At 34.0% G+C, this 13,451-nt stretch overlaps 2 protein-coding genes across 2 annotated transcripts; both read right to left on the reverse strand.

Moving 5' to 3' along the window:
• Positions 1-1,166: 1,166 nt before the first annotated feature.
• Positions 1,167-4,886, reverse strand: LOC133288602 (soluble inorganic pyrophosphatase 1-like). Its single transcript, XM_061486404.1, has 9 exons — positions 4,744-4,886; positions 4,259-4,390; positions 3,995-4,023; positions 3,710-3,775; positions 2,952-3,059; positions 2,787-2,852; positions 2,115-2,235; positions 1,604-1,685; positions 1,167-1,456 (listed from the first exon to the last, which is right to left on the reverse strand). Exons 2-9 carry the CDS (start codon positions 4,383-4,385, stop codon positions 1,414-1,416), a joined length of 642 nt encoding a protein of 213 aa, XP_061342388.1. The 5' UTR covers positions 4,386-4,390; positions 4,744-4,886; the 3' UTR covers positions 1,167-1,413.
• Positions 4,887-8,006: 3,120 nt separating this feature from the next.
• Positions 8,007-11,945, reverse strand: LOC133288537 (uncharacterized). The gene is made up of 9 exons (XM_061486318.1): positions 10,701-11,945; positions 10,453-10,563; positions 10,043-10,220; positions 9,767-9,948; positions 9,240-9,376; positions 9,058-9,153; positions 8,761-8,830; positions 8,603-8,677; positions 8,007-8,027 (listed from the first exon to the last, which is right to left on the reverse strand). The coding sequence occupies exons 1-9, from the start codon at positions 11,943-11,945 to the stop codon at positions 8,007-8,009; spliced, it is 2,115 nt and encodes a 704-aa protein (XP_061342302.1).
• Positions 11,946-13,451: the final 1,506 nt, after the last annotated feature.

The raw sequence follows: 13,451 nt of genomic DNA on the forward strand, positions 1-13,451 counted from the left end.
ATTTATTAAAAAATAACTTTTAGGATATACATCAAAATTCATGATAAGATATGCTGAAATATCATTATATTTTAAATGTTCATAATTCTTAATATTCATACTAACACGTAAGGCCCATTTTAGCTAGGCCACTAAATTTAAGGGATATAGTGTGACAAGTATTCAAAATATGAGAGCTTACTATATTTTTTTTCATCATATAATTTCAAGGTTATTTACGTTTGCATTTAATTCATCTTGCAGTAGTAGTAATGGTCTTTAACATAACCTAACTCTAATTTTTTTATAAAAAAAGTTGAACCTAATTCCACAATTAAACAGGATCATTGGTAAATCTATGAGGGAGTGTTTGTGTAATTGTTAAATTAATTTATTTTATACTCAAACATGTTTATAATTAAAGTAATCTAATGTTACCAAAAAAAAAAAGTAATCTAAAAAAGCTATGGCTTGAAAAGATATTTTTATATAAAAATTAAACGATTCCAAGCCACTAATGTATTAAATTAAGCTATAGTGTTTTATAAAATTAAATTATCATAAATTCAATTAAGAATGCTTTACTGTTATATAATTTAATATTTTGATATTATTTAAATCTTAAAAAAATAGAATATTTATTAGAATCAAGCTTGAGTTTTAAATTAAAGCAGAATTTGCTAAATAGTAAATTCTTTCACGTGCTACCTACCAGGAGGTAATAGAGATTGACACGGAACACGACACGTCAACATGTTAATTCTAAAAAATCACATATTTTGATACGTTGAGACACGTTTTGATATTAAATAATATTTTTAATATATATAATATAATTTATATTTAATACATATAACATTCTATAACAAATCATATAACCAATCAAATATTTAAATTTTTCATACTTTGTTAATTTTTCATGTCAAATTTCATAACAAAAAAATTAATTTATAAATATTTTTTATTTTTAATTAATAAAATAAATTAAGACTTAAAAAAAAACGTGTCGGAGCGTTGACCACGTGTCAAAAAAAATTAACTGTGTGTCAAAAAAACATGTCAGAGCGTGTCAAAGAGTTGACCACGTGTCCCAAAATATTGATCGTGTGTCGGACGCGCGTCAGAACGTGTCGAAGTGTGACACGCAAATTTAAAAAAAATAACGTGTCGGGATATTGCAGGTAATAAGATTCAGTAATACCCGAAAATTCCAGTTTCAGGCTTTTAGGAATAAGGGCTTCAATATTAGAAATGAGCTCATTATTCAGCGGCAGTACAACCGCAAACTCAAATCAGAACGTTTAGACTGTTGTGCCAGAGGTCGAGCAGTACAAATGCCACAACACAGACACTTAATCAGAATGTTTATGGAGTTTCATTCACCTCTACATAATACTTTAGAGTTAACTGCAAGTGGCAATTCAGTTTCTGAAGTCACTGCCTTAAGCTCTCAACTATGTAAGCAGCATACAGATCCCTGCAAAAGGAAACATCCATGTAAAAAAAAAAAAAATAATCATTCGATTACCAGGGAAAAAGTTAAATCATTCAAGATTATTGCCAAGACTCCAAAACTAGACACAAATTTTGAACAAGGAGATCACGGTAAAGGAAAATAGCTTACATGGAATACTTGATTGCCTCAATGGCAGATTCAGCTGGTAGGAAGTCTTCAACATCAACTTTTTTGTTCTCATTCTTCTTGTCTAGTGTGGCAAGCTAAGGATATATGCAGCAAATCAAGGGATGTGTGTAAAGAACCACTTCAACCCAAGATGGTTTATATTATTCTCTAATGCATCCCCTCACGCAAGAGACCTTGTACTTATTTACTTCCACTAGAAAATGGAGGGCGGTGAGAATCGAACTCGTGACCTCGTGGTCACTGAAGCTTTGATACTATATAAAGAACCACTTCAACCCAAAACCTTAAGGTGTTGGTGAATGCCTTTTCATTGGTTTATATTATTCTCTAACAATGTGGTCATGGAAGTATTTTACAGGTCATAGAAACATAGGGGAGATTTAACTTTGACACGAGGAAAACTAACCATCAAAGGGTACAATTGTCACTATATATGTACTCACATAGTGACATGCATATGTGTATGTACTAAATGCAAATAACAGGATACAATCCTCAAAGAATCTTCTGATTTCAGCTAGCCGATGTGGAGGAATCTCCTTGATGTCCTTGTAATGACGGAACTCGGGATCATCAGCACAAACTGCTATGATCTTGTCATCCTTCTCGCCCTGCACCAGAATTCATTATAAATATTTATAATTTCCCTCCAAATGTCAGTTTTTATTGGAGACAAAATTATTTAAATAGTACAGTGTTGAAAGCCAAATGAAATATAAAGGGAGCTAAAGTTACATTAAGATCAGGGTAATCTCCGATGTATATTATACATATTTTAATGTGATCCCTCTAATGGCGTTGTGGCATAGATTTAACAATTGCCCTTGTACCCAATTTTATTTCATTGCTCCAACGAAATGAACTCTCATTTCGATCATAACACTCTTGTTAAAATTGCACTAGGGTTTGAAAGGTTAATGGTGATAATTTTCACCATGTCATATCAAATACAAGGTAAGGCAATGTTTGCATCATTTCAATAATAGGACAGCCACTCAGACTCGATGTACTTCAATTCACTAGTACAGAAGCAAACAATAAGCATCTAAATAATTAAAAAGGCTTACAGGGTAGCCAAATTTTTATTTTCCTTCACATGGTTCTTTTTCATTTTCCCAAACAAAATTAAAAAATAAGCAAGGAAGGAGGAAGCATCTTTTACCTGGTCAATCATGGGCATTAGTCCAATAGCACGAGCACGAAGGAAGGAACCAGGTAGCACAGGCTCCTTCTCAAAACACGTTTCAATTTTAATACAGTTGAAATTTTGTTTGAAAACAGATATTCACGTTAAATATCATGAACAAGAAATTTTAAGCATTTGTACCTGCATCAGAACGAGAACGTCCATAGGATCACTGTCTTCACAAATGGTTCTTGGGATAAAACCGTAGTTGTGTGGGTAGACAACTGATGAGTATAGAACACGATCAACCTAGGTTATTCATCACATGCAAGTTATGCTTTGGTACGGACAGACAAAGATTCACAGCTAGAAACGATGATTTTTTTTTTTTAATACCAAAACAAAAAAAACGATAACATGATTTATGTATAGGAAGGCGGCAAATGATTAAATTAAATCCTATAGCCCAATAACAATCATAATCTACCACAACCACAATAAAAAATTTCAAGGATGCTACTGTTAAAAGCGTATGATTGCAAATGCAAACAACACCAACAGTTAAAAGCTAGAACAATTACAACAATCCACATCATCTGAAATGCATTGCAAGGATTGAGTTACCACTTATCATGTGTGATTCTACCCGTCCATAAATACAAATTCCTCCTTTGCAGCCCTACATTAAACATAAACGAGCTGGCTCCTAAAAACCTAGACATGTTAAGACATGGTGTTTGCAAAGGCAATTGATCCCTCAAAATTTGGGAAATTTTTATTAAGAACGCACGGGAGTTTGAAGAAATTTCAGCTTCGAAGTTGAGAAAATTCACAATATATGTGTAGAGATGATAAATGAGAATAATATCCCCTTAAAAGAAAGTCCTTCATATTTTGCGAATGTATCAAGCATATGGAAAGTAAGAAGGTGAATCTAAGTAAAAAAATGGGAAGCACACCTTTATAAGTCCAGTTGCCTTGTCCAGCTCATACTTAACCTTACTGCCTTTGCTAATTTCAACCACCTGCCATGGAATTCCATTTGCATCATATCCTTGTTAAAGCTAAAACACTTTCTTAGCTGCCTTCACCACAAGTACAAAGTTTAATATTCGATGGATTGCCAGAAAAAAATTAATTCAAGCTCCAAAACTCAGGTGGCTATGATGTTGTAAGAAACCTTCTAACAAGGTTTTTTTTTCTAAGGTTTGTGGAATGCACGTTATAAAAGAGTAAAAACTTACACAGTTGAAAACTGACGGAGCTCCTGGCCCTGCATGTATAAAAACATGTTTTTCAGCCAAATACTGCTACATCCTTACTTCTTATTAGTATTAGATCTCAATGGAAAGAGGTTTTGTTGAAACTAATCAGATACACTTGAAGCACAATAATTTTTTTTTTTTTTTTTTACATTCTGAGGAGAAAACAAACAAAATAGGTTTATTTTTTAAAGCATAAATTCATTATAATTAAAACTGAAGCAAAAATGGGTAAATTTACTGTACCAATCTCTAAGTCATGCCAAGGGTGAGCAGCAATAGTTCTCCGTGACAGCGAAGAAAGTATTCTTTCATTGAGTTTAGGATGAGGTAAACCCGAATTCCATGCACTTGATTCTTCATGGTTAGCCATATTGACTTTCCCAGATAATACCAACAAAAGCATAAAAATCAGACACACAAAAGAAGATGCTATAAATATCAGTCTAAATCAACATGATTTATTGGAATTAAAACAAACAGACAGAAGAATCCACTTCAGTTTTAAAGATTAATTCGGAAAAAGAACTATGAATCAGTCTGTGTAAGGTATATAATAGTAACATCAAAATAAGACTTAATTAGAAGTAGTCGTTGAAGAATTAAGAACAAATTTGAGAGACAAAAGAAACCTCAGGGAAAGGAAAACAGAAAAAATAGTGGAATCGTGATATCAATCATCATCTAAGAATCGTAAGGGTTAAGGCGCTTCAAGATAAGAAAGGACTTACCAGAAAGGCACCGAAACAGAGTGAGTGAGTGAGTGAGTTGAGGTTGAGTAGCACACTAGCACGTTAAGAACAACACGGGTATCACTCAGCTCAGCTGCCAGTCGTTTAGTGAATGTGAGTCGTTTGATTAAAGCGGTACCATCAGACGGTTCTGGATGGAGATGGGAGAGACTTATAGGTAAACGGAATATTCGGATTCGGACAATGCCACCTGTCAGCCAGTGACTCTCAATGGAAAATTTGGAAATACATATAAACACCTGTGATGTGACACGGATGCGTTTCGTCGTCCATCTATAGGTGAAATAAAATGATATAATCAAAATATGGGTGTGTTAAAAATGAAAAAAAGTAGATATAAAAAAGAAAATAATTAAATAAATAAATATAGAGAAATACTTTTTTCCTTTGACATATGATAAGAACTCATTTATGCACATAGTTCGATTTTTGTGCCATGATTTTGTTGTATTTTTATTTTATTTTTTAAATTACTAACCCTACTTTATTCAGGTTATTGTGTGTGTGTGAATAAAGTGTTCTTTTATATAAAAGGAGATAAACATTCTCCATAAATATAAATAACATTCTTCTTCAGCATCTGTCATGCATAATAGATCAATATGCATATCCGTGGGTGTGTGACTGCATGCATAAATTGATCCATTTTTTTGGTGCGTTCGTTTACTGCTTTTTAAAATGTATTTTTTATACTCGATTTTAAAAGATTTGGAGATAGTGAGAATTGTACGCATGTTATTTATTTCTTTCTTTTTTAAATAAATATGGGTCCCTCATATACTTGTTATGAGAAAATTGAAACCCTAATAGAAAGGAAAAATATTTTTTGATATTATGGGAGAATTATTCTCTTTTATCAGTGAACTTTCGATTTTTGTGTAGCATTTTTTTTTGTTTTTTTTAATAGGTCTATCGAAACCCTAATAGAAAAGAAAAATATTTCTTATATTGTAGGAAAATTATTCTCTCCTCCTAGTGACATTTTCAATTTTTGTGTAATATTTTATTTTTTAATAGATATGGGTTCACTAAGGTGGATCTATAACATGAGATATCTATCTCATACTGTCTAGATAAAATCGAACTTGATAGAAATGAGTTAACTATTTTAGAGTCTGTTAAACAAAGGCGCGGATCAAATATTATTAAGCTAAACAATACAAATATAAAAAATTATTCTAATCAATTTAGGTTAAATACACTTTAACTTCACTTCATGGTTTAAGGATGTTCATCAATCAATCCAAACTGATTATTATGTATTTATTATTTTTGAAAGATGGTGAGTTGGAATCTTATTATTCTGTAGACTTGAAATCTTAGATGTTATTGATAGCAAATTATCTTTTTTAATTTTTTATCGTTTATTAATCTATTTTAACTCTTCATGAGTTTTAATACTTGTCTTTCAAGACTTGAATTTTTCGGTAATTTGTCAGACTTTATTTTGATATAGCTAGTGATTTATATGGCTGGAATTTTAGACTTTTTGAAAAATCAAAAACCATACAATCCAAACCGAATAAAATTGGATTATATCAGATTTAAAAAAAAAATCAAACCGAATAAATTGGATTGGATAATTTTTGTTTCAAAACTGATCCAATCCAGACCGCGAACACCAATACCATATTTTATCGTTTTAACTGTATTTTATCCCAATTCATCAATTTAACTGTATTTCACTTTAGGTGAAATACCCTGGAACAGTGACCAAAATGCCACTTTTCATCAAGTTTTTTATCTAAATGTCATGCGAACAGTGTTATTTCTCAATCTGCCACAGGGGCAGCGAACTTGGTTTGCTGACGTGTCACATTTCTAGTGGACACCAAGTACTCAGTTAAAAAAAAAAGGATGGAGTTCGCTACACGGGTTAGCGAACTCCATCCTTTTTTTTTTTAACTTGGTACTCGTTATCCACTAGAAATGTGACACATCATCAAATCGTTCGCCGGATAACGAATTTCTCCCGTGGCATTTGGTCGGTGTTCCAAATACCCTAACAACACCTATTCTTTTAACAATTGTAATGAGTTGCTTGGCTGACAGTGGCGGAGCCACCTTATCTCTAGGTAGGGCCTTGGTGTTGGCTTGTTTTTTAAATGGTTGGTTATGTAAAATGGTTGGGCTTTCTCCAAGGTGCTTGCTTTGGCCTTAGCTTCCTTCATGATTGACTGATATTTGGCCCGGGCTTTCTAATATTTCTGGCTCCGGCACTGTTGGTTGATTTTTTATTTTTTTTACCTGAACTTTATTATTAGTAATGTGATGTAAAATTATACACACTTAATGCTTTAACTATTTGTAACTAAGTTTTTATTTTTATTTGTGTTTTCAGGTATAATATTGTGAAATTTGAATTAACTAGACAAATTTAAAAGAGGAAAATGATGAATGCAAACTGAAATTAGCTTCTACTTCTAGTCTCTATTTACACTGAACGCGCGTGATGAAGTTCAAGTAATCCATTTGATATTCGGAAGCAGGTATGTTCTCTTTTTTGTTTCTTCTTGCTATTTGGGATTTTAGGTGTCCCTCTTGCTGCAATTGCAATTTGTAATATGTTCCCCATTTATCTTAGCAAAGGACCAAAAGGTACTGTAATAAGAATTCAGATATAAAAACTAGGCTTTTATCCGAGAGTTGTTGGTATAGTGGCATTTGTTAGATTTCACCTGTATAAAAAATCAAATGGCAGATACCGTTATATGTCCAAGGAAAATGGAAAGTTTCGGATTTCTGAATCGAGTGAGTTTAGATTCTGAATCCATTCTGTACGGGTGCATTTCCATTTCTAATTGGAAAATTTGATTTTTTTGCATGCTTGCCAATCCTTTTTACTGAAGCAAGAACTTCCATATAACATATCAAATATTTTGTGCATGCATTTTACAAATGTACACGCCTGATGTAACTTGCATATCTTACCTATACAAGTAGCTAATTATTTAGCGTTAGGATAATTACTCTGTATAGTGTGGTATCCGGGTTGCTTAAAATGTGGATTACTGTTCACAGTATAAGAAGCAACAAATGATTTCAGTACTCTTCTTTCTGATTTCTACTAAAATATTTTCCTTTTGATAGGGGATATGAATTACGTTCTTATTTCAGCAGAACATTAATTGGTGCTGCTCATATATGATACTGACAATTTTAAATAGTAAGGATTCATCCCATAGTCACATCCATGTTGACCTACACATATTGTCGACTGCCAGAGCCTTTTCTGCATATGCTCATGAATTTGGCCACAAATTCTGCAGAGAAGAGCGTATTAGTCAATATTATATCCAAAACAGCCAGTCTTATTGAGGGAAATCATGCGTAAGATAAAGTTCCCTAGCTGTTTTCCTTAATCATATAATTTTTGGAAGAAAACTTCCCTAAAATCAGAAAGCCTCAAAAGTACATGAGTGAGGGTGCATTCACCATTGATTTAGTGAACTTAACCCACTTTAATTCAAGGATGGATACACCCTCACTTGTGCATTTTACAGGCTTTCTTATTTTAAAGGAGACTTATCCTTATTTTTGCTAGTCAATCTATACGAGTCATGCTGCAATTTCTTGTGTCAATGTCATATATGGTTAAGAGCGATTATGGGGTTGTTATGACTTACCTTCTAATTTTAATAAAGCTGTTGTTCCTGGTGGCAGTCTTCTGTCCTGTTAATTATATAGCCTTTGGTTACGAAATAACTAGAAAACATACGCATAAAATATGGGGTAGGATAGGTTGTCTAGAATTAAAGGGGAATAGGGGGAAGGAGCATAGATATGGCATGATAGGAATGCACTTAAGACAGACAGAAATATGGAAGGAGAAACTCACATAATAAGCATGCCAATAGTAGAGCTCCCTTTTTAAGCTGGCATCAATTCTTTTTAGGAACTGTTCCACGAGTTTCTACATGTTTGAACAAAATAGTATTCTGGTAAATTGAATAAAATATTTTATGGATTCTTCTGACACAGGCACTGATTCAATACCTGGAGAATCAATTTGGGGTGGACAAAATCCAGGAGAAGCATTTGAAATTTCCCCCGTACAGAGAGCAGGCTGTTAAAAACCATAAGAAAATTAAAAATAAAAACTTGAAACATAATCTGATTGACATTTTTCAAGTTACCAATAGCAGCAACTTATTGTTTAAACCTTCGAATAAGCCAGTCTTAAAAAGAATAGCAGTAAAGCATATTAGTTTTAGAACCTAGATAACATGATGTTTTTAGCTTCTCATCCTCTTACAAAACATAGAAAATAAGATGGAAAGAGAAAATTCTTGCCGTGAATATGATGGATCAGCTAGGATCTCAGCAGCAATTTCTATTATGATCTCCTCCCATCCAACCGGGATTGGTTGTTCTTCTGAAAATGGATAGCTACCCATCATAGTGCCCCAGTTAGTCTTTATATACAATTATCTGGAAATGTTAAAATACATATTTTTCCTGTTAGGAGTTCTTACTTGTGTGCTTTGCATGCTTCAAGAGCCATGATTGCTTTCCTTAGGTTCTGCTTAGATTTTGTAGCAATTTTCATAGCAAAATTCATAGATAGATCAATTTCCTCTTTCTTTGCTATCTGAATAAGAACCTCAATAATCTGGAAAGTTGAAGGCTCATGTGAGTTAATAAATTTATTTTTTTATAGTAAGTTAATTTCTTCTTGGAATTTATGAGATGGTTTGATATTAATGGAAGGAAATTTTGATCCTTCCAAAATGGGAATTTATGACAACAAAACAATTTCTTTTAGAAAATAAAATAGTATAAAATTGGAAATAAATTCCATAATCTGAAATGTTGTAGAACACAGCGACAATAAAAATTTAGTTTCAACGATTTTTGTAGCAAATGATACTTAGAAGAGAAAATATAGTGTATATCTATATCATATAACAGTCAATACCATGACCACAATATGTGTGTGAGTGTGTACACTAAACGAATACTGATGCTTACTTTTTCTTTTTCTAAAATTTTTTATGCTTACTTCGTGAGTTTGAGGAGCATCAACTTCGATAACTTTGACACGGTTTTTCACGGGCTCAAGAATGCTTGCATCATCTTCACAGCAAAGTACTAGTTTGCATATATCTGAATAGCGGTCTATAATCCACTTGATCATGAACTGGATGTTCTCTACTGCTTTGTCAACCTCATGAAGAATAATTACTGAAATCAAGAGAACACAGCCACGTTAGCTAGGTAAGTTCACATTAAAGGACAGCTTTGTTTAAGAAGTTAAACATGCATTTAGACAACTCACCTTTATAATCTGACTTGAAATTAATATTGCTGACTTCGGGGGTAATAGCATATATATGGCTAATTTCTTTGATTAATCCCATTAAAGCATATTTAGCATTTGGTTCCAAATTTACATTGAGCTCCATGTGATGAGAACTGGACGTTATTGGGACAGATACTTTCAGAGGTCTTTGGTCCTGTCAATGTAGCGAATACTATGAGCTCCAGCAACTTTTTTAAATAATAATCAAAACCAGTTTTTTACTTATCATATACCAAAACCTATACATAGGCAAGAAAGTTTAGGAATCTCTACCTGAATAGGGAAATGTCTTAAATCATGGAACAGCTGCGAAAGGGTCTAATAAGGTCAGCGTAGGAATACAGAACACACTGAGAAGGAAAAATATGGTATGGGAAGAAACATACATGATAACACGCATCACCATATATTTCTCGAAGAAGAGCCATTGCTAGTTCTCTTTTCCCGGAACCAGAGGGTCCTTTGAGCAAAATATGAGGACAAGAGCCCTGAGAACTCTGAAAAACAAAGTAACCTGAGTCAGAGATTATATATACAAGTAATAACATGAAGACTAGGATGTTTGGACTAAAAAAAGGAACTGAACAAATTTGCCTTAAATTTGAGAAAACCATATGAGTATTTGGAAACTTACTATTTCCTTGAGAAGTTGAGCTTCTTGTTTGTTGCAAATGAAGCCATTAAGTGAAGCAGGTTTATGTTTATCTGCCCAGAATTGTGGGAGGCTTTCCACTACTGATGCCCTCTCAATGAAGGAAGATTCATCAATTGGTCGACGCTCGGGCGATTTTCTTGTAGTCTTACAGGTTCCTGTTCTCATACAAGCAAACCATGCATCTTTCTGGTTCTTTTTTCTATTAGATGTGAATTTCAGCATGCTTGCAGTTGTCTTTCCACTAGCATCACTTATCACACTACTGGTGCCACTTGACTTCCCAGTTCCACTTCCCTTTCTGCTTGTAGCAGCATAACTTGTGCCCATACTCGATCGAGACAAGACATTGTTAAGGTCACCATTTCCTCTGCTTTCGGAGGCGGTTCTCACGGGATTGATCGTGGTGACCATGGTCCTTGGGCTAAAATACTCATGTTGCTGAAGGGATTTTGGGAACGAAGAAACCTTCCCTTGCAAGGCATTGCATTCACGAGAAAAGAAAAGATCACCTGCTTGAATGGAATCTGTACTTTCTAACAGTGATGAAGAATCATCGTTGGGATTTGTAGATAGTTTCATCTGGGCTATCATTTCATTGATTTCTCCCACTGAAGGTGCTTTGAAAGTAGAAGCTTCCCTTTGTTTCGGAACCATGTCTTTGGTCCTTCCCCCATTTTGCAATGTTTTCCCATGATTGCTTTGTTGCTCCCTCAATCTTGGAGCAGTCACTGATCTCCTGTAGTTTGGCTTCTCAGTTAATTTATCCACTTCAAGAAGCCCTGAACAAGCTTGTCTGTTCTCTCTAGAGGGTGTTCTTTGCTCATGCTTTCTGCTATAAGGAGACACAGTTCTTCCAAGTTCAGGTCTTGGCAAAGGACTGATATTTCTCAGACCTGTTATGGGTGATGATGAAGCATCATCATCAACTGCTATGCGTAGCTTATAGGGTGACTTGCTGTGGTGTCTTTTTCTTGATTGGCCTATTGAAAGTGATGAGACTTCATTTCCAAACCTTGAATTGTGCCTCCTGTGTAATACCATATGGTTTTTGTTCATTAGAGTCAGAGCTTTTGTTTCTTCAGGACCCAAAGTCATGTTCTTTCTGCCTCGTTCATGCCGGGGAGTATCCTGCCACTCTGTCTCTGTGTCTGATGGTTCATAACCACTCCGTCCCTTCTTGATTGAGAATATGGAATTAGGAGTCTGAGGTGGTGACTGCTCCATTCATGAATAAGGTTAACCTTTGCTGCCCAAGATTGAGATAGTGTTTTCGAGACTTACAGCGCTCAAGCAGCAACAGCAGAATCAACGAATTAATGAAAATGGTGTTTGAGTTATGACTTTAGAAACCGAAAGAGTAGGGTGGCATCTCCTCAGTTTGTAATGATATAAGAGAAAAGGACGAGTTTGTAACAATGCCCCAAAAGGGTATCCACCAAAAAAAAAAATAATAATAAAAAATAAGAAGAATTGGGAATGGCAGCACGATGGTTTCGAAAAGAGACGCATGGGTGACGATTATGACAACAACTATGTTGGGTGATGAAAAATATGTACATTTAGCCCATTCACATTTCTGCATGAATATATGTTATTTTGTCCTTTGGCTTCGGGACACTGCGGATCATAGAGGAATTTCGAGTCATCTTGTCTCGTTGACGAAATTTACCCAACTTGGTTATCAACGTTCTGTACTGACAAAAAAGCCTTCTACAAATGAGCTTAGTAAAATTCGCCCCTAGCTTATATTAGATTAGTTATGTTTTTTTTCCAACTTTGTTTTCTTGCTCATAAACAATTCTGCCTTCCATGCAGTTGTAGACGATGCATTTTTCCCATTACTCATACAGCGGGAAGAAAAGAAAGAATGTGTTGGAAAGTACTCTCTCTTCAAAATGGAAATGTTTGTGTATGACGCAGTGATACGGCGAATGAATAACATTTCTCTTTTCACAAACTGCCTAATCTTCTAAGAAATTTACTCGCATGGTACGGGAAGCACAAAAGTTTGCATGAGAACTAAACTATGTAAATTCAGCTTCAAGAATACAGAAGTGCAGTGTCAAGTCATTTACTATAATATATCTGTCAAGTTATTTCGTCGAATACAAACAGTTTGCCCAAAGAAAGCGCTTGAATTTTTGTTCTTTTGTTCATAAAGCATAAGCACAATATCATTATATACTGTCTTATCTGATAATATCGTATAAGTTAAGATCATTATTAAAATCTATACTATGTCTTGTAGATAATATAGCGCGACAGAAAATCTACACTATGTTTATAGCAATGTTATTTTATCAGAAATTCTCTAAATATTCTCTAAGTCAGCTTGCATTCTTTCTGATTGTATTGCATTGACAAGAAAGAAATGGTTGGTTGTTTGAGAAAAGTTAATAATTTAAATACATTGCACCGTGATCACGTTAAGTTGCTTCCTATCTCGACAAAAGCATCACTAAGGATTTTATAACAAAAACAGTTAGAAACCACGGTGAACTTAACAAACGAATTCGGCTAGCTAGCTAAATCCAATTAATTATTATATCAAATATAAAAACAAGACAAAAGCAACATAGTAGACAGTTTCACTCAATTCTCGACAAAAACAACTTTGTCCAAATTTCCATATATTACTTTTACACTCTCGAGACAATAGCATGACATAAGGGGACAAAAAAAAATTGTGTCTGAAAATCACAATTACCAAAAATATGAGAAAATAAATTT

The sequence above is a fragment of the Gastrolobium bilobum genome, unplaced genomic scaffold (genome assembly GCF_033153095.1).
Source record: "Gastrolobium bilobum isolate Gb01-03AN ecotype WA unplaced genomic scaffold, APGP_CSIRO_Gbil_v1 utg728, whole genome shotgun sequence".
NCBI classification, from domain to species: Eukaryota; Viridiplantae; Streptophyta; class Magnoliopsida; order Fabales; family Fabaceae; genus Gastrolobium; species Gastrolobium bilobum.